The sequence below is a fragment of the Lepisosteus oculatus genome, chromosome 4, assembly GCF_040954835.1.
Source record: "Lepisosteus oculatus isolate fLepOcu1 chromosome 4, fLepOcu1.hap2, whole genome shotgun sequence".
NCBI classification, from domain to species: domain Eukaryota; kingdom Metazoa; phylum Chordata; class Actinopteri; order Semionotiformes; family Lepisosteidae; genus Lepisosteus; species Lepisosteus oculatus.
Genome location: NC_090699.1, coordinates 15,835,045 through 15,853,911, shown reverse-complemented (window position 1 = coordinate 15,853,911; position 18,867 = coordinate 15,835,045). Strand labels below are relative to the sequence as shown.

Sequence of the window (18,867 nt, the reverse complement as noted above, 5' to 3'; positions counted from 1 at the left end):
GGCTGGGTGAAATGAGTGCAGCCAGCACAGGTTATCTATAAGATCAGAAGCTCGTCCTTGAGCGGGCTGTGATGTGTAACGAATTCATGTCATTTCTTGAGATATGGGCTCAAGGGACCGGGGGCGTGTTGTCAGCTGTGTGGCGTTGAGTCGTCTGTGCTAATGGGCCTCTTGTCCCTTTCTCTCCCAGTGACGGTGTGTTCGGTGCCGCCGGCTGCTCTGGCCCGGCCTCCGCTGGTCCCAGCTGGCCCCAGTGCTGTCTGCGTTGGCGGAACCGGGGTGAGGCCCGGCACCCCTTTGCCTGTACTGGCTGTGCGGCCTCCGGGATCCCCTGGCACCCTGCTCCGGACCCCGACGGCACCCGCAGCCTCTGCGCCCCCTCTGTCAGGCTACGCAACACCCACTGGTGGGACCGTCACCCAGCGAGTGCTCCTCACCCCGGACATGCAGGCCAGACTGCCCTGTGAGTGCACACTGTCTCTGACTGTGGATCTCTCTCTCTCTTTGTTGGTGTCTGTTAAAATTCTTTATTCACATGCTGGAGTTTATATCTCTCGTATTAACCCCCCTCTCTCAGTGCAGTGTTAATGTACTGGAGTGTCCAGTCAGTCAGTCAGTCTGTCTGTATGAACCCCTCTCTCTCAGTGCAGTGTTAATGTACTGGAGTGTCCAGTCAGTCAGTCTGTCTGTATGAACCCCTCTCTCTCAGTGCAGTGTTAATGTACTGGAGTGTCCAGTCAGTCAGTGTGTCTGTATGAACCCCTCTCTCTCAGTGCAGTGTTAATGTACTGGAGTGTCCAGTCAGTCAGTGTGTCTGTATGAACCCCTCTCTCTCAGTGCAGTGTTAATGTACTGGAGTGTCCAGTCAGTCAGTGTGTCTGTATGAACCCCTCTCTCTCAGTGCAGTGTTAATGTACTGGAGTGTCCAGTCAGTCAGTGTGTCTGTATGAACCCCTCTCTCTCAGTGCAGTGTTAATGTACTGGAGTGTCCAGTCAGTCAGTGTGTCTGTATGAACCCCTCTCTCTCAGTGCAGTGTTAATGTACTGTTACCCTCTCTCTAGCCGGTGAGGTGCTCAGTATAGCCCAACTTGCCTCTTTGGCCAGTCGCCCAGTCCAGTCATCTCAGGGCAGCAAGCCGGTCACCTTCCAGCTGCAGGGCAACAAGTTGACTCTGTCAGGAGCGCAGCTGCACCAGGTCAACATGAGCCAGCCTCGGCCTGTGCAGGGTGAGTGTCTGCGTGCTTCCCTTTAAAACCCTCTAGCGCGGATCTTGAGTGCGTGTTTTTATCCCCCGGCTCGGTGCAAGTGCTGTTGAGATGCCAGGTGCTGTCGTGTGTGTGTGTGTGTGCGCGTGCGTGTGCGTGTGTCTGGGATCCGGGTTTCTGTTTCGCTGCCTGCTCGCGCGCCCCTCCAGTGTCGTGAACTGTGCGTCGTGTTGATGTCATCAGTGACCAGATCCGTGCCCGTCTCTGCAGGGAACGTAGTTCACCTGGTGTCCAGTGGGGGGCAGCACCACCTGATAAGCCAGCCGGCCCAGGTGGCTGTGATCCAAACCGTGAGTCAGAGCAGCGCGGGGGTGGTCAGCACGCACCAGCCCACCCTGCCACCCGGTCCCCCCGGCCTGTCGCTGCCGCTGAATGCCACCCAAGGTAGGGCTCTTTCCGGCTCTTCCTCCCACGGTGCAGAACTGCGTCGACGGTTTTCTGTCCGGTCAGAGTCATGTTGCTTCAGTGCAAGGGTTAGTGGAGAACTGCTGGGACCTGTACGTGGTCTACTGCTCTGCTTCGTTGTGTCACTTTAAAAACTGAGGCCAAAACAGCTGGACTGGCAGACACTGTGGCAGCGGCAGATGAAATTTGGAATGATTCAGCTGATGTTCAAGCCTGGGCGAGCACCTGGCAGATGACGTTGAATGCAGGTTTCAAGTGCCAAGTTTCACGTGCGGGCAGCACTGACATGAACTGCTAATACAGAACAGGACAGGCAGACAGTGGTAATGTGCAAAATTTGCTTTTTTAACAACCAATTCAAAAGACAAATGGATGTGAGGATCTCGAGTTAAGTGTTGAGTTTTAATCAGTAGTAACTCTCTCTTTTCAGTTCCTTCCTCCATGGTGTCTGGCTCTGGCATTGTGAAGATCGTGGTGCGCCAGTCGGCTGGTAAAGAGGGGGTGCCCACCCTGGCTGTGCCCCCCACCCCCCGTGCCCCTCCCTCCTGCCCCACCCCCTCCCCCTCTCTTGCACCCCATTCCAATAGCAGCCCGTCCGTGCGCCCGGTGCCCCCCTCGCAGCCCGTCAGCCGGCCTCCTGCCCCCCTGCCCAGCCAGCTGGCCCCCCCACGGCCCCCCCCTCAGCCCCCGTCGCCCACCCCCACACTCCCGCCGCTGCGGCCCGTGCTGAGGGTGCTGCAGGGCCCTGCCGCCGGGACAGAGCAGGGTGAGGAGCGCCGCCGTCTCTCGGGGTGCTGAACCCCCGCCCGCAGGCACTGGGCTGCTCCTTGCTGCTTCAGTGATGCCCCTCCCTCCCTCGCAGACCTGTGTCCTAACTGCTGTCCCTCTCTCCCTCTGTCCGCTCGCAGCGCGCCTGAGCGCGACCCCGGGCCGGGACGACAGCGACGTCATCACCCTGCGCGTGGCCACGCCGTCGGGAGCGAGCCCCCACCTGGGCGGCGGGCTGAGCACCCCGAGAGTGCGCACGCAGGTGCCTCCGCCCCCCCGCTCGCCCTTCTACATGGTGAGTAGCCTCTGGGCCAGCCCCTGTACCGCTGAGGCCTGACCCCCTAGTGTCCAGGGGCTGACCCTTCTCCAGGCAAGCTGTGAGGACCCCAGCCAGCTGATCCCCAGTCTCATCTCGGGCAGGGCCGGCCGGTGGCAGGACTTGGCTCCCACCCGAGCTCGGAGCGGGGTTTCCTGCTCGAGTCACACGGCGGCGGCCCCTGCAGTCTGTTCGAAGAGATGAGCTTTGCTGATGGGGTCAGCGCCCTTGGTTTTCTCGATTAATCATTTTAGTTTGGCTGACGTTCAGGCAGCCATTTCGAAGCGGCGCCCTTTCCTGTACAGGGAGCTCTTTTTCCCAGCGCGAGTCGGCAGCTCTGCGACAACTTCATCGCTGCCGCTGGCCGTGCGTGTCCCGTGCGTGTCCCGTGCGTGTCCCGTGCGTGTCCCGTGCGTGTCCCGTGCGTGTCCCGTGCGTGTCCCGTGCGTGTCCCGTGCGTGTCCCGTGCGTGTCCCGTGCGTGTCCCGTGCGTGTCCCGTGCGAACCTGCGGTGGAGGAGCAGGGGTGCCCAAGCACTGTCCAGCTGCCTTTCGTGACGTTACACAAACACGTTTTGAGGCCGCAGGCTTTCATTGTGAAAGCAATTGGAACGTAAACCCTCCTTCGTTTTCCCCGCTTTCCTGCTGAAGGCTGGCGCGTGTGGTACCATTACACGAGTTTGAGAAAGTAAGGGCTAACGCTATGTCAGTCCTGAATGGGTTTTCTGGAGATCCTGCCCCTACCCGTTAGTTCCTATGGAATCAGTGGCGAGGAGTCTGTGCTGTCTTCGGGAACGCCACGGACATGTTGCAGCGCTCACTGTCGTTGTGACTCGTCCAGATGTCCGCGACGGGCGTGACCGAGCCCGGACCCGCTCTGATCAGTACCTGCGTCCCGGCTCTTTTCTTTCAGTCCTGGCTGGCGGACCGGCGCAAGGCCCAGCGTGAGGCCCGCCTCTCCCGGATCCTGCGCGTGAACGAGCAGCACTGCTCGGCCCGGCCCATCTACGGCCAGGAGGTCCTGCGCTTCCTGACCGTCCTGGACCGGCCCTCCGCCCCGTCTCCCGACGCCCCGGGGCACTGGCTGAGCTCCGGCTACGCCCACTGCCTGAACGCCCAGTCCCAGGCTCCGGACCGGTACTGGGAGCGCAGCGAGGCCCTGAGCCGGGTCATCCAGACCCCAGAGCAGCGGATAGAGCAGCTGTCCAACGTCATAGACAGGTGCAGACTAGTGGCGTGTCCCTGAGCTCACGCAATTCTTCCAGCAATGTTAGCCAGTCACTGTCCTGGTCCTGGAGAGCCCCAGTCCGGTGAGGCTTATAAGTCCCCCTCAATCAGATGGGCTCCAGCCCCAGTCCAGTGAGTCTTAGAGGTCCCCCTCAATCAGAGGGGCTCCAGTGGTTAGTTCAATGGTGGATTGAGGTCAGTTCCCCCAGTCTACAGTGAAGTGACCCCTGCTGCCCCCTCTCTTCCCCAGGTTCATCTTCGTGATCCCCCCAGTCGAGGCCCCGGCCGTGGCCCTGCACACCTCTCACCCCCCGCCCTGGCTGGCACACCGTGAGGCCGTGTTCAGGGAGAGGCTGCGCGCCGAACTGTCCCCGCGCACCGCCTGCCTGCACCGCGTCCACTGCAACATGCGGACGCAGTTCCCCGACCTGCGGCTCATCCAGTACGACTGCGGTGAGTCCTCCGGCCACCAGGGGGCGGTCTCGCAAGAGGCCCATTGGCCGGCGCACCTGTTACTCACCCCTCTCTGTCTGCCGGCCCGTAGGGAAGCTGCAGACTCTGCACATGCTGCTACGCCGGCTGAAGGCGGGGGGTCACCGCGTCCTGATCTTCACCCAGATGACCCGCATGCTGGACGTACTGGAGCAGTTCCTCAACTACCACGGACACATCTACCTGCGCCTGGATGGCAGCACCCGCGTGGAGCAGAGACAGGTGAGCTGTGGGGATGAGCACCGTTTGGAATTGGGAATGCTGGGCTGGAGGCTTCTTCAGTCAGCCCAGGAGACGGTGGAAAGGGCTCTTCTCCCTAGGAGCAGAAAGACTGAAGTGCTCACAGCGGCCTACACAGATTCCTGTTTCTCCTCCTGCTGCCTGGTGCTGACCCCTCCTCTCGCTCTCCCTCAGGCCTTAATGGAGCGCTTCAACGCAGACCGGCGGATATTCTGCTTCATCCTGTCGACCCGCAGTGGGGGCGTGGGGGTCAACCTGACCGGGGCCGACACCGTGGTCTTCTACGACAGCGACTGGAACCCCACCATGGACGCCCAGGCACAGGACCGCTGCCACCGGATTGGCCAGACCAGGGACGTGCACATCTACAGGTACAGTGCGGCGCTAATCCTGACACAGAGCTGACCGTGTCAGCCATCTGCAGCCCAGCGTCCCGCTGACGCAGGTCAGGGACAAGCGCCTCTACAACCCAGAGTCGCTCTAGAGCAGGTCAGGGACGAGCGCCTCTACGGCCCAGAGTCGCTCTAGAGCAGGCCGGGGACGAGCGCCTCTACGGCCCAGAGTCGCTCTAGAGCAGGCCGGGGACGAGCGCCTCTACGGCCCAGAGTCGCTCTAGAGCAGGTCGGGGACATCTACAGGTACAATTAAGTCTTCAGTTTTGTGCTGTGAGTTCACTGGGTATTGCTGGTTGTTGTTCAGACTGATCAGCGAGAGAACGGTGGAGGAGAACATCTTGAAGAAGGCCAATCAGAAGAGGATGCTGGGAGATATGGCCATCGAGGGTGGAAACTTCACTACAGCCTTCTTCAAACAGGTATTCCCTCCCCCCCCCCCCCCCATCTTCCTCCCGTCCTGGTGTCGGTGCCTCCTCAGCATCTTGACAGGTCGTGGCCGCAGGGCAGTGGGCCAGGATTTGGTAGCTGGTGCTGAGAGGAAAAGTCTCCCCCTGCAACTCACTGCTGGGTCCCACTGTGCCAGTAGTGCTACTAATGGGGAGAAACACTGCAGCTCTGTTGTAGTTTCAGTACCCTATCATGCCTCTCTCTGACTGCAGCTCTGAATTTCCCAGTTATGTCCTGTAGTGTCCAGTCAGTGTGTCTGTATTAACCCCTCTCTCTCAGTGCAGTGTTAATGTACTGGAGTGTCCAGTCAGTCAGTGTGTCTGTATGAACCCCTCTCTCTCAGTGCAGTGTTAATGTACTGGAGTGTCCAGTCAGTCAGTGTGTCTGTATTAACCCCTCTCTCTCAGTGCAGTGTTAATGTACTGGAGTGTCCAGTCAGTGTATTAACCTTTCTCTTTCTCCTTAGCAAACAATTCGGGAGCTCTTTGATCTGACCGAGGGGGAGAGGAAGGAGATGGAACAGCCCAACCAGGCCCCCTCCCGACAAGAGGAGGAAGAGGCCTTGAACAACAAACACACCTCTATCCTGGAACAGGTGAGGGGCTGCAGTGCACCTAGACACAACTGGCATCCCACAGGGCTCTGTTTTTGGTCCCATTCTTCATATCTATTGCATCTGTTTCCAGTTCAAGGCTTGTCCATTCATTTTCTAACCTTTTTATCCAGTATGAGGTTGTGGGTGAGTTGGAGCAAGCAATAGGCGCAAAGCAGGACACACCCTGGACAGGATGTCAGTCCATCACAGTGGACAGCAATGTTGACCACTGCACCTTATTTCTAGGCTTATGAAACACTGGAATCATACTCGCGCAAAACCTGGTACGAATTGCAAGCTACAGAGGGTCCCTGTTGGAAGTCGGCTTAATAATTTGTTGCTTTGCATATACGTTGTCAATTAAATTAATTATGCGTCGAACATCATACTGATCTGTCCTTTTTTCAGGGCACCAATAACTAGCACGTGTAGGTGGTTAGTGAATTGCCTTGTTCCAAAATGAAACAACAAAGGAAAAAGGCAAAATGTAACACGTAAAAATTGTTCTCGTAGCCAGTGCAGTTGCAAGTGACTCGGATTATGAATCGTTGTTCCGCCTCGTTAAAATCAATCTCTTACCTCTTCCCGCGACTTCATTGATCCGGGCGGTGGATTAAGGTGTGATTGCTCACTTTTAAAGCCTCTTCTTCACATTGGGCTTTCAGGAGGCTCCGTGATGAGGCAGTGGGCAAAGGGAAACTATCGGGGTGGGGATTTTGGCATGGTTTGACCTTGTGAACGCAGTGATGCGCACTAGGGTGGCGTGGGGTGAGGGAAGTGTTGGCTGCATCAGCGGTGTTGGAGTCGGGGGGAGGGGGGGGTATCGACCGTGTCGCAGTGCTTGACTGTTGGGTTTGACGAGCTGATAGCTGGAAAGGAGCTGATGCTGGCTCGCTGTTTCTCTGTACGCGTGAGTTCGGGGTACGTATCTGAAGGTCATGACATTATTCTCCATGGATAAGACTTTCCTCTTCTAAGCAGAGGTCACATGATCTCCCAGGCTTGTCGCGGCCAAGAGCTGCATTATTTAGGGACATATCCTGGACTTGCATGGGGACCCCCTGTACTGTTCTTCAGTGCACCCCTGTGACACTGGGTGGAAGTCCGACTTGGGACCATCAGCCCCATTAATTTCTGATTGGTAGAGCCTTCAGCTTGGCTGCTGGGGGAGGTTTATGCTGTGATGCTCCTGAACCCTCCGTGTTTTCCATTCTCATGGCTGGGGGGGCGTTCCCTTTTGTACGTCTTCACACTATACGTCACGGCTTTCCGTGGGCACGGGTTCGAGCCTGGATCGTGTCACGCCAGCCGTCCGGGACTGGCTGTCCTGGGGCAGTGTGGGATTGCTCGGCCAGAGCGCAAGCAGCTGGGTCTGCGTGCTGGGGCGGGGGGTCCTTCCCGTGCCGCCACGTTCTCCTGCCGCACGCCTCGGTCAAGTTCAGTCGGTTTCGCCTCTAGCTCTGCGGGCAGAAACTGCAGCGGCTGGCCCGGGGTTCACCAGCTCCTCTCTCTCCCAGGCGCTGTGCCGGGCGGAGGACGAGGAGGACATCGCCGCCGCCTCGCAGGCGAAGGCGGAGCAGGTGGCGGAGCTGGCCGAGTTCAACGAGAACATCCCGTTGGAGGAGGGCAGCGAGGGGGCGGGCCGAGAGCAGGAAGAGGAGGAGCTATCCAAGGCTGAGCAGGAGATCGCCGCCCTGGTGGAGCAGGTACAGACCGACACGGGACACACACACTCAGCAGATTGCAGCTCTAAAGCGGAGCGGAAACACACACCATGTTTGCCTCTTGCACCGGTGTGTCATTCTCGCCATGGGTCCAGGCTCCTGCCTCCAGGTGTCCAGTCAGTCAGTGTGTCTGTATGAACCCCTCTCTCTCAGTGCAGTGTTAATGTACTGGAGTGTCCAGTCAGTGTGTCTGTATGAACCCCTCTCTCTCAGTGCAGTGTTAATGTACTGGAGTCTCCAGTCAGTCAGTGTGTCTGTATGAACCCCTCTCTCTCAGTGCAGTGTTAATGTACTGGAGTGTCCAGTCAGTCAGTGTGTCTGTATGAACCCCTCTCTCTCAGTGCAGTGTTAATGTACTGGAGTGTCCAGTCAGTCAGTGTGTCTGTATGAACCCCTCTCTCTCAGTGCAGTGTTAATGTACTGGAGTCTCCAGTCAGTCAGTGTGTCTGTATGAACCCCTCTCTGTTTCTCTCACAGCTGACTCCAATAGAGCGCTATGCAATGAACTTCCTGGAGGCCTCACTGGAAGACGTCTGCAAGGAGGAGCTGAAACAGGCCGAGGTAACTGCCTTCTTTTCTCACAAGCTCTCCCACTGAGCTGCACTCGTGCGCACCGCCTGTATTTGAGCCGCGCCCTGAGAGAAGGGTTCTGGGCAGCTACTTATTAAGCAGTGGCCTTGGGTTCATATTAACAGGGAGGGACGACAAGGTCTCTGCCCTGCTGAGGAGCAGTTCCTGTGGTATAAAAAAAATATTCCAGACCTGTGTTTGCTGGATCTCCTGCGTGTGGTCCAGAGCGAGGTAGCAAAAGATGGCAACTAACAAGGTTGGGGCCCTCATTCTGCAGAAGTGGCCGCTAGGCTCGGTCTGAATCGGTGTTTTCCTCTTTGCAAGGGGCTAGCAGAGCAGTTGGTGTTTTTTTTTGTGTGCAAGATGTCCTCTCTAAAGGGACGTTGCTTCTGTCCTTACACCCACGTGTGGTTTCTGGGGTGGGCCGGTCCCAACGCAGCGTCGCTGTTTACGCCGCTGGCCGTGGCGTTCAGACGCTCTTCCTTGGTGTTATCGATGAATATGAAACTGAACCTGCAGCGCAGCCTAGCGACTGTCCACATTGACGCGGCAGGGCTGATGGTGTACAGCCATGCGGTGCTGGTGCCTTCCTTGAGTTTGGATCGGTCTCGATCTGTGAAGGCATGGCAGCTCTCCTCCTGGGGTGCGCGTGGTCCGAGGATGCGCCAACTGGTCTACTTATCCCAGAGCCTGCTGGAAGATTTTAGACTGGGCTGAGATTTTGGACTGCCACACTGTGGACATTTCAGCAGACGCTGTGGGTTTGTCTGAATTCCTCTCTCGGGGAGAACAGACACGATTGCGCCCCGTTTTCAAAACCCTTGAGGGCCGGGCTGGGGTAACCCGACGCGGATCAGGAACTGCCATATCTAAATGTTCCCGGGGGTCTCTGAGGTGAGCAGTGGTTTGGCTTCTTCGCGTGCAGGCAGCCAGCTTAGTGATGGAGTTGAAACGTTGCTTTCAGGGGTGGGTGTTGTCTCGGTTGTTTCACCGCCTCACAGTCCAGAAGAGCAGTGATGAGGAGTACTTACAGACCCCGGAGACGCAACCGGTTAGGTGTGAAGAAGGCTCTCAGGACGCCTTCTTCGCCTCTTGGCTTTGTCTGCCAGTCTCTGGACCGAGAGATGCTTAGAGTTCGATCGGGGTGCGTTTTCCTTGTGCTGTGGCCTGGGGCTCCGGTGATAATCAGCGAGGTGGTAATCCGATCAGGTTGTGACCACAATCTTTGTCGCCTGGTTCCCTGGAAGCTGCTTAGGGCGTTGTGCTGGTGCCAGAAGGGGTTCACAAGGGTTCAACTAATGCCAGCGTGACGGTGGTCGGGTTTTCAGAGTTTTGTCTGTGAAATATTTGCAAGGGGGATTCGAGGGGTTAAGAAACAGCTTGTGTCCAGAGCCCCTGACGCTGGAGCTCTTGTGCCTGACGCCCTCCTTCTCCTCTCCGTGTCCGCAGGAGCAGGTGGAAGCCGCCCGCAAGGGCCTGGACCAGGCCAAGGAGGAGGCGTTCAAGCTGCCCTCGGACGACGAGGCCCCGTCTGCGCCCCGCGCCCTGCCCGAGGACGCCCCGCACCGCCGGGCCCGCAAGACCAAGGAGAAGAGCGCCCTCTGCACCCGGGCCAGCGGGAGGCTGAGGCCTCGAACCCCCGCGGCGGAGGGGGCAGACGAACTTCCCCCCGCCCCCGCCCGGAGTCCGGGGGAGGTGACGGGAGACTCCCCTCCACAGCCTCGGATCGACGTCCTTCCTACCACCCTGGCTCGACCGGAGCCTGAGGCAGGGGCCCGGACCGAGGACAACATGCCAGTGCAGGAGGCGAGCACTGCATGTGTTTCCGCTCCGGCTCCGTCTCCGGCTCCGACCCTGGCTTCGGCTTCGGCTAATCCGAATCCGACTCCGGCTCCGGCTCAGACCCTGGCTTCGGCTTCGGCTAATCCGAATCCGACTCCGACTCCGGCTCCGGCTCCAGTTCAGGCTCCGCTGGTTCCCGCCCCCGAGGAGGACAGCACCCCGCAGCACAGAGACGTGCCTGAGCCTGCCGGCCTGGCTCTGCAGGGAGACACCAAAGACGAGCTCCACCTCCCTTCGCCACCGCCACTCACCCGCCTCGCCACCCCCGAAGCCCATCAGCTGCCCGAGCCAGCCGAGCCGGCGCCGCCTTCTCCCCAGAACAACCTTTTGCCCGACGCAGGCGTTGGGCAGCCAGAGGGAGGAGGAGGAGGCCTCCCTTCCCCGGGCCCTTCCTCCCCACCCCAGCCAGCCGCCTGCCAGGCCCCCAGGGACCCCCAGCCCCAGGTCTCCCCCCTCTCAGTGCCTTCTGCCGCCCCCACGTCTCCCTGTGGCGAGACCGAGAGGACGGCCCCACTCTCCCCTCCGGCCACCCCCGTACCCTCCTCCGAGCCCCCGCCTCCTTCGCAAAGGGGGGGCGGCCCCCACAGCCCCCCTGCCCCACTCCATGAAGAGCCAGAGCCTCATGCCGCCCCGCAGCCCAGAGCAGACAGGGCGCTGGAGCAGCCCGTCTCCACTAGGGAAGGGGGGTCAGCCCCCGGCTCGCCTGTGAAGAGCGAGCGGCTTGATTCCTGTGGGACGGCTGCCGCCATGTTGCCCGGATCCCTTGTCTACAGCAATGCGGACGAGGCAGGGCAAAGCAGCAGCCCTGGACATCGCGCTGCAGAACTGGGCACCCCACCTCCCCAGCCCCCGCCCGCCTCCCCCTTGCCCTCCCCCGGCTCCTCGCCCCCGGGCTCGCCGCCGCTGCCACAGGCGCCGGCCCGCTCTCCCCGCAAGCGGGTGTCGGCGGACGGAGAGGTGCTGAACAGCCTGCAGGAGGGGTCGCCCTCGGCCAAGGTGCTGCGCAAGCTCCCGGGCCGGCTGGTGACCGTGGTGGAGGAGAAGGAGCTCAAGCGCCGCAGGAGGGGAGCGAGCGGCCCGCGGAGGGACGCCGCCGGGGAGGCCGACCGAGGGGCGGACCCGGCCGCGGAGGACGGAGCCATGGCCGCCGGGGAGCCCCCCGGCCCCGGAGACCTGCTCGACCACGCACCCGCGCTGCCGGACTCCCTGCCCGGCCCCGGCAGGGCCTACCCCGCGGACATGCCCGTGCTCAGGAACCTGCCCGTGCGGCGGCGCCTGGAGACCGAGTCGCGGTTGGCGGCCCAGCTGGGCGAGCAGCCGGGCCGCGGCCGAGGGAGGGGCGCCGGGGGAACGGTGGGGGACAGGAGGAGCTTCTCGCCCGGCTCCCCTCGGAAACAGGACACCCCGCCGGAAAGGGACTGCTTGTCCTCGCCAGACAGCTCCGCCGCCACTCCCACCCCTCCGGGGAAGCGCAAGCGCGGCAGGCCCCCCAAGACGCCTCCCCGAGCCGTCGGGGACCCCAAAACCCTGGAGTCGTCGTCGTCGTCGCCCCCGCCGCCTCCCCCGGCCCAAGCGGCGGCGGCGGGAGACGGCAGCCTGTCGCCCTCCCCCAAACGCAAGCGGGGCCGGCCCCGCAAAGACCAGCGCCCGCCCGAGATGGCCGCGGACTGCCCCGCCAGCCCCTCCGCGTCGAGGTCCCCCGCTGCCGCCCCCACCTCTCCCCTCCTCCGCAGCTCCCCGCCCGATCCCTCCTGCCTGCCAGTGCCTGCCGAGACCCTGCCGCCCAGCCCCCACAGGCAGGAGGCGCAGCTGGAGGGGGAGGACAAAGAGGCAGCACTGAAGCAGAGTCCCACAGAGTCCCGAGTAGGAGAAGAGGGGGGGAATGGCAAGATGGCGCCGCCTGAGGAGAGCAAGAGCAAGGGCTCGGAGAACAGGAGGCCAGGGAAGAGGAGGGACAGCGAGAGCCGGGACTCGGAGGACAGGAGGCCAGGGAAGAGGAGAGACAGCGAGAGCGGGGCCGAGGCAGACGAGGAGTTGCCGCCCCACCGCAAGAAGAGGAGAGTGACCCGCTCCTCTCAGGAAGAGCACTCCCCCTCTCCCTCCCTGCGCAGAGTGACCCGAGCCGCCGTCAGGGGCCGCAGTCCCCGGCCAGAGGAGCAGCGGAGGCGCAGCCGGGCCAGGCAGGGGGGCAAGAGGGGCAAGAGGGGCAGACGCGCGGCACAGGAGGAGGAGACGGAGCCGCCGCAGCACCGGCGCAGCAGTCAGAGCCAGGAGTCGACGCGCTCTTCCTCCGCGTCGTCGTCCTCCTCCTCCTCCTGCTCGGCCTCCACCAGATCGTCCTCGCTGTCCACCGGCAAGAAGGGCGGCCGAGGGAAGGCAGCGGTCAAGAGAAAAGGAGAGGAGGTGGAGACAGAAGAGGAGGAGGACGCTCCCCAGAGGAGGGTCACCCGCTCCTCCCGGACAGACGCCCTGGCCGCCACCGCCACCTCGCAGTCCTCCTCCCCCTCGTCCTCCGATTCGGAGGCGTCCGGCGGGGCGGGCGAGCGGCGCCTGACACGGGCGTCCCAGCGCAGGCCGGAGGGCAGGCGGCGGGAGGCGGAGCGCCAGGGCGAGGGCGGGGACAGGAGGAGAGCGCCGAAGAACCTGAAGAGGAGAGAGCGTCCGCGGGAGGCGGGCTCGTCCGGCAGGCTCACGCCCAACACCACCACCACCACCGGGGGCGAGTCGGGCAGCGAGGTGTCGGTCAGGGCGACCCGCAGGACCCTCACACCCTTGCCCACCCGCCAGGACCCAGAATCCACCTCTGCACCTCGGGCCGCCGCGGCTGCCCCCCCGGACAGCGAGCGCAAGCAGAAGGCCGGCGCGAAACCGCGGCCGAGCCCCGTCCCCGAGGTCCTAGGCAAGCGCTGCTCAGCCCTCAACGCGGCCGCTAAGCTGCTCGCCATGCGCGGCCGGGGCTCGGCGGGTCCAGCCGGCAGAGGGGGCCGGCAGGGGGGCACCACCACCTCCTCCTCCTCCTCAGCGGACCGCAGCTGCCGGCCCGAGCCCCCGGCCGAGCACCCCGAGCCCGGCCCCCGCTGCACCAGGCAGAGGCCGGGGCCGCTGGTGCCCCCGCTGGAGGCGGGCGGCAAGAAGCCGGCGCAGAAGCGGGCGGAGGCGGGCGGGCGGCGGGCGCGCAGCAGGAGCAGGGCCTCGCGCCGCAGCAGCAGCGGGAGCTGCCGGAGCTGCAGCAGCAGCAGCAGCGGCGGCAGCCGGATCAGCCGCAGCCTCAGCTCCCAGAGCACGGGCCGCAGCCGGAGCAGCACGGGCGCGGACAAGACCTCCGGCAGCGACCGCGAGGAGCGCCGCTCGCGCCACAGGGGCCGCCGGCGGCAGGCGGAGGACTCCTCCTCGGACAGGGAGCGGGGGGGCCGCCGGAGGCCGTCCCGAGGGGGCGGGAGGCTGCGGAGCCGCCAGCCCCCCTCGGAGGGCACCCCCGACCGGGTGCTGCGCAGCGTGGCGGCCGCCGCCGCCGCCCAGGCCCGCACGCCCGCCAGCAACACGCGCTCCTCGTCCTCCTCCTCCTCGCAGCACCAGCCCCCGCCCCGCCGCCGGGGCAAGACCTGAGGGTCCCGAGGGCGCCGGACTCGACGCGCGGACAGAACCTGCCCCTCTCCGGGCGCCAGGCTGCTTTCGGGGGGGGGGGGGGATAAAACTGCTTCTCTCAGGCGCGCACCATTCCCCCTGCCCTCTCCTCTGCCACCCCCCTCTCTTGACGCGGCCGTGAGCGCCCCCTGGTGGACACCGCGAGGAGCCGCACTGCTCACGTACAGAGAGAAGGACCGTGGGGGGCCGGCTGCTGCGGCACTGTCTTGCCCTGCTGGAGGAGAGAGATGGGTGTCCGCTTGGGTCCCGGAGCCTGTCCGGGTCTGCGCCCCAACACGCTGGGGGTCAGACGCGCAGGCTTGGGGGTGGACGGGGGGCACACTGCTGCTAGCTCCCTGTAGGGGGCAGCGGGGATCAGGCGTGGGAAGGGGGGGGTCGGTTCTGTCCAGTTCTGTCCTTACAGCTGGACCCCTCTCCCTGATAGAGCACGCAGGAACCTCGTTTGGGGTAACAAACACTGGTTGCCCCCCCCTTTTCACCTGCCGTTTGTTTTTTCGAGAACTGTGGGAGGGACTGGGGGGGAGAGGGGAGTTGGTGCCAAACCTGCTGGGGTGCCGCTGGATGAACTGGGGTACAAGATGCCCCGTAGTTTGAGAAGGTGAGGGTTTTTTAGGGGCTTAGAGGGCTTGCTCTTCTACTCCAGAGGGAATCCAGCAGCCGGCACAGTACATGATGTCAGGTCGGAGCCAGGGGTGATTTTAGGGAGCTTTTTGGGGGTGAGGAGTGACGGCTGGGAGCGGGCAGGCAGTGTGTCTAGGGAGAAAGGGCTGTCGGCACTGCCCCCAGAGCGAGGTTCCTGCTGCCCAGCGGTGGCCCTGTGTGACCCGATCTGCGGTTCCAGTACCAGCAGCTGCAGGGCCCTGAGCTCCGGGGGGCGTCCTTTCAGTTTCAGGGGTTCCAGCGGTTCAGCGGAAGAGTAGGGGTGCCCCGTACCAAACTGCATGAGACCATCAATTGAAAAGCCAGGTGTTTCGACACGTTTCCGTCGGGGTTGAAGTGTACTTAATCTGTCTGCTCCCACTGAACAGACTCGGGGTTTCCTCCCCCCTTCCAGGCCTCATCTCCCCCCATCTGCCCCTCTCGGTACCCCACTAGCACCCCAAACCGGCGTCCACGCACTGTGGAGCCCGGTCTGACCACTGGAACTGGAGGGAGTGGGGGGGCTGGTGTTGCCTTAATGTGGAGACTGTTGGCCAATCGGCACATAAAATGACCCCCCCCTCTCCCTCTCTGTCCAGTCTAGCTCGCACCTTCTCTTTCCCTCTCCCTGCCCCTGGTCGAGCTGGCGCCCCATCTCTCCCTCTCCCTGTCCCCAGAGCGTCTGAGTCCTGTTCCGACCTCTATCTGGGGTTGGACTGGCCAAGCCCCTGTCCATCCTTGTTCAGAAGGCACACGCTGCAGGGCGCAGGGGAGCCAGAAGGGGGACCCCCCGAGTCTGAAGTGGAGGCAGCCATGAGCATGTCCGGGAGAGCTGGGGAGAGGCGTTAGGAGGCGGGGCTGGGGGGGAGTTCTGGGACTGGGAAGGAGTTTGGTGGGGGGGGGGGATGAAGGTTTTTACGTTGGACTTTATTTTCAGTTTCTACATTCCTGTGTTCCCGTGTAATTCCAGATTATTTTACTTGAACGAAAAACGATTAAATAAAAAGACCAAAAAACTTGAAAGAGCCTCTGCAGTGGTGGGTGTTTTTCACTGGGGTGGGGAGGGGGGGTGGAGGGCTGGCTAATTCTGCCCCGCCAACAGGCTTTAACCCCAACTGGCCCCCCTGGGTGTTTCATTCAATTACCTGACTTACTGGGAGCTGCCGGAGCAGTTGGCTAGTTCTCATCTACCTGGAAGTGTGGGGTTTTATTTCATCCACCCCTTTTCTAACCGCTTCTTCCAGTACAGGCTCGGGTGGAGCCGGAGCCTATCCCAGTGAGCCGTGGGCACAAGGCGGGGTACACCCTGATCGGGGTGCCAGTCCATTGCAGGGCAGACAGACGGACGCTCACACCAGAGCCAGTTTTCCCAGAAGCCCATTGACCTACCAGCTTGTCCTTGGATTGGGAAGGAAACCAGAGCACCCACAGGAAACCCACACGCATTTGGAGGACATGCAAGCTCCATGCAGACAGCTTGAACTCTCCGGGTCCGGAATTGAACTTGGGGGGCCCCGGCACCGCGCCACCACGCTGGCCTGTAAGTTTTTCTTTCCGCTGATGAAATTCAGTCATTGAAAGGCAAGTTACGTCCCGTTGAAGGGGGCAAAACAAACCATTAAAATGCATCGTGTCAAGTCAATTAAAGGACTAATGGTTTAACTGTGCGGCAGATCTGGGCTCGAGCCAAAACCGGGGGTGTGATCCAGAGTCGGGATTGAGATCCCCGTTTTAACCCTTCATGGCAAGGCCCGTGGTGGAGAGACACGGCTGAAACACTACCGCCGGGGCCTGAGTAGAAAAGTACAGGGAAGTGCAAAACCAAAAAGACATGACACTCTACAAAGCATAGTGTCGCTATACAAAGTGGAACACGCTGCCCAGCCATGTCGTGGAAGCCAATACCCTGACTTCTCTCAAGAAACAGCTGGATGAGATCCCTCAGTCAGGACAGGAGGCTCTACTTTACACACAGGGTGGTGGGAGTGTGGAACAAGCTACCCCCCACCATGTGGTTGAAGCCGATACCCTGACTTCTCTCAATAAACAGCTGGATGAGATCCTTCAGTCAGGACAGGAGGCTCTGCTTTACTCCCAGGGTGGTGGGAGTGCGGTCTGCATGTGAGAGACAGTAGAGTTCCCAATGTTTTGCACTTCAGTTATGAACTACCTGGGTCACCGATTTACTTCTTCATATTTTTAAAAAGGGACACAACTACGGAATATTGAGACATGCTCGTTAGTTTCTTTGTAAGGACATGCAGTTTCTTGCTAATATTTGCCTTTTAATGCTACATCCGCAACTGTTCTGATTAGGCTATGATATTGGTGACTATTTTAATTTTCCTGATCATACAAACGCGCAGAAGAACACAACTGCAGCATAGTCACTCTCGCACCAGTGGCACAGTGCTTGAACTCGACAGACGGGGTTACTGGAGGTCAAAAACACTGCGTGTGGTCACGTGATCACTGGAGAAACAAGGCGCTATATCTCGGGAACGAGAGCAACTGGAAAGCTATTTTCAACCGCACAAACACAGCACTAAGGAATGAGACCAGTTTGGTTTCCCTACGACACTGTAGAGGGGCTGAGTGACGGCAAGGCCCCGGAAGAACACGGCGCTATATCTCGGAAGCGGAAGAAGCACAAACGCTACTTTCAACAACACAAGAGTAGCGCTAACGAATGAGGTGGGTTTCATCGTTTGCGCTGTCTGTAGGGGGGACCAACTTCACGGAGCTGCTGCCCAGCCCTGTTGTTGGAGCCGATACCCTGACTTCCCCTTTCAGAAGCAGCTGGATGAGATCCTGGAACCAATGAACTATTGAAGTACCAAATGGGCTGGATGGACCAAAGGGCTTCGACTTGCGTGTGACCGATCTCCTGTTCTTCCAGGTCTCTCGGCTGTGAGAGAACACTGATCTCTGCCATTAGGCAAGTTTCCAAAACGCGAATGGTGAATAGGGGAAAGATGTCTGTATAAGACAAAACTCACGTTGGCTTTTCCGCAGTTTCATCCCCGGCGTGTTTTAAGTTTTGTGTCGCGGAGTAACGCCACTGAACGCGGAGGAATACCCATGCTGCTCAACTGCCCCACGTGCTTTGTGTTGGAAGTGCTAATTGGGAGGTGCTCCTCAATTCTCGTGCTATTTTCTTGTCACAAGAATGTGTCCAATGAGTGTGCCGGTGATAAAATTTCAGGTGATCATTTCCCTTTTTTTCCCCAAGGTGAAGTCTTAAACTTACCGTAGTGTTTCTTTATGATGAATTTAACGTGCATTTAAACCGTGCTAACATTTTTATTAGGATAAGTATTGCATTTGGTAAAGCTTTGGTTAGGTTTTGGAGTGGTCTGCCCCCTAATGCTATTTTCCCCATAAGCCCTGTATTTTTTTGCGTGATTTTGCGTAACGTGAGGTTTTACAGGAGCTCATCTATTGCGTTATAGCTCAACACCAGGTCAGAGACCCAGCTGGGGCCAACTCCAGCTCTTGAGTGGGGTTGGTCTTTCAGGTCATCCATTAAGAGTTCAAGGAGCTGGCAGTAGCTGCAATTAGCAGTGGGAAAGATTGCAGGTATGATGGGCAGTGGGGTCTCCGCTGCACATGAACTGCAGATCCGTAGACGGCAAAACCGGCCCGACGAGTGGAAGATGGTTTGGTGTTTGGCTGTCTCCTGCCTTCTCTATCACTGACCAAGGGTAAACAGAAATGTTGACAATCTCCACAGGAAAGGTTGCCCTTTATTGCTCACCTTGGCACTGTGTTGGACAGTCTTTGTCCGATTGTAGTGTCCATCTTAGCACTATATTAGTCCTGTCTGACTGTAGCAGCCAGCGTGGACCAGTACTGGACAGTCCTGTCTGACTGTAGCAGCCAGTGTTGGCACCATGTTGAACAGTCCCGCTAGAACTCTGCCCTGTACAGAGTTGGACACTTACAAATTGCAGGTAACCTGAGGCCGAGAGAGCCTGCAGGCTTCACATACCTTCCTCTGGGAAAGAGCTTTCTGGCGCCAGATCAATATACTGTAGTCGTTCAACATGAAGTGCTTTTGTACAGTACATTAACACTGCACTGAGAGAGAGGGGTTCATACAGACACACTGACTGACTGGACACTCCAGTACATTAACACTGCACTGAGAGAGAGGGGTTCATACAGACACACTGACTGACTGGACACTCCAGTACATTAACACTGTACTGAGAGAGAGGGGTTCATACAGACACACTGACTGACTGGACACTCCAGTACATTAACACTGCACTGAGAGAGAGGGGTTCATACAGAC

The 18,867-nt window shown here is 60.2% G+C and overlaps 1 protein-coding gene across 2 annotated transcripts in view; it reads left to right on the top strand.

Moving 5' to 3' along the window:
* srcap (Snf2-related CREBBP activator protein) overlaps positions 1-15,597 on the top strand; it is a 29,103-nt gene extending 13,506 nt beyond the window's left edge. For both annotated transcript variants that reach the window (XM_069187998.1, XM_069187997.1), the window contains 14 exons: positions 191-463; positions 1,063-1,227; positions 1,477-1,650; positions 2,102-2,437; positions 2,580-2,734; positions 3,668-3,975; positions 4,232-4,434; positions 4,526-4,695; positions 4,888-5,084; positions 5,413-5,527; positions 6,022-6,150; positions 7,668-7,856; positions 8,352-8,435; positions 9,894-15,597. In XM_069187998.1, coding sequence (XP_069044099.1) covers positions 191-463; positions 1,063-1,227; positions 1,477-1,650; positions 2,102-2,437; positions 2,580-2,734; positions 3,668-3,975; positions 4,232-4,434; positions 4,526-4,695; positions 4,888-5,084; positions 5,413-5,527; positions 6,022-6,150; positions 7,668-7,856; positions 8,352-8,435; positions 9,894-13,892 — 6,497 coding nt within the window. In that variant the 3' untranslated portion in view covers positions 13,893-15,597. The remainder of the gene's footprint in view (positions 1-190; positions 464-1,062; positions 1,228-1,476; positions 1,651-2,101; positions 2,438-2,579; positions 2,735-3,667; positions 3,976-4,231; positions 4,435-4,525; positions 4,696-4,887; positions 5,085-5,412; positions 5,528-6,021; positions 6,151-7,667; positions 7,857-8,351; positions 8,436-9,893) is intronic.
* The last annotated feature ends 3,270 nt before the right edge of the window (positions 15,598-18,867 follow it).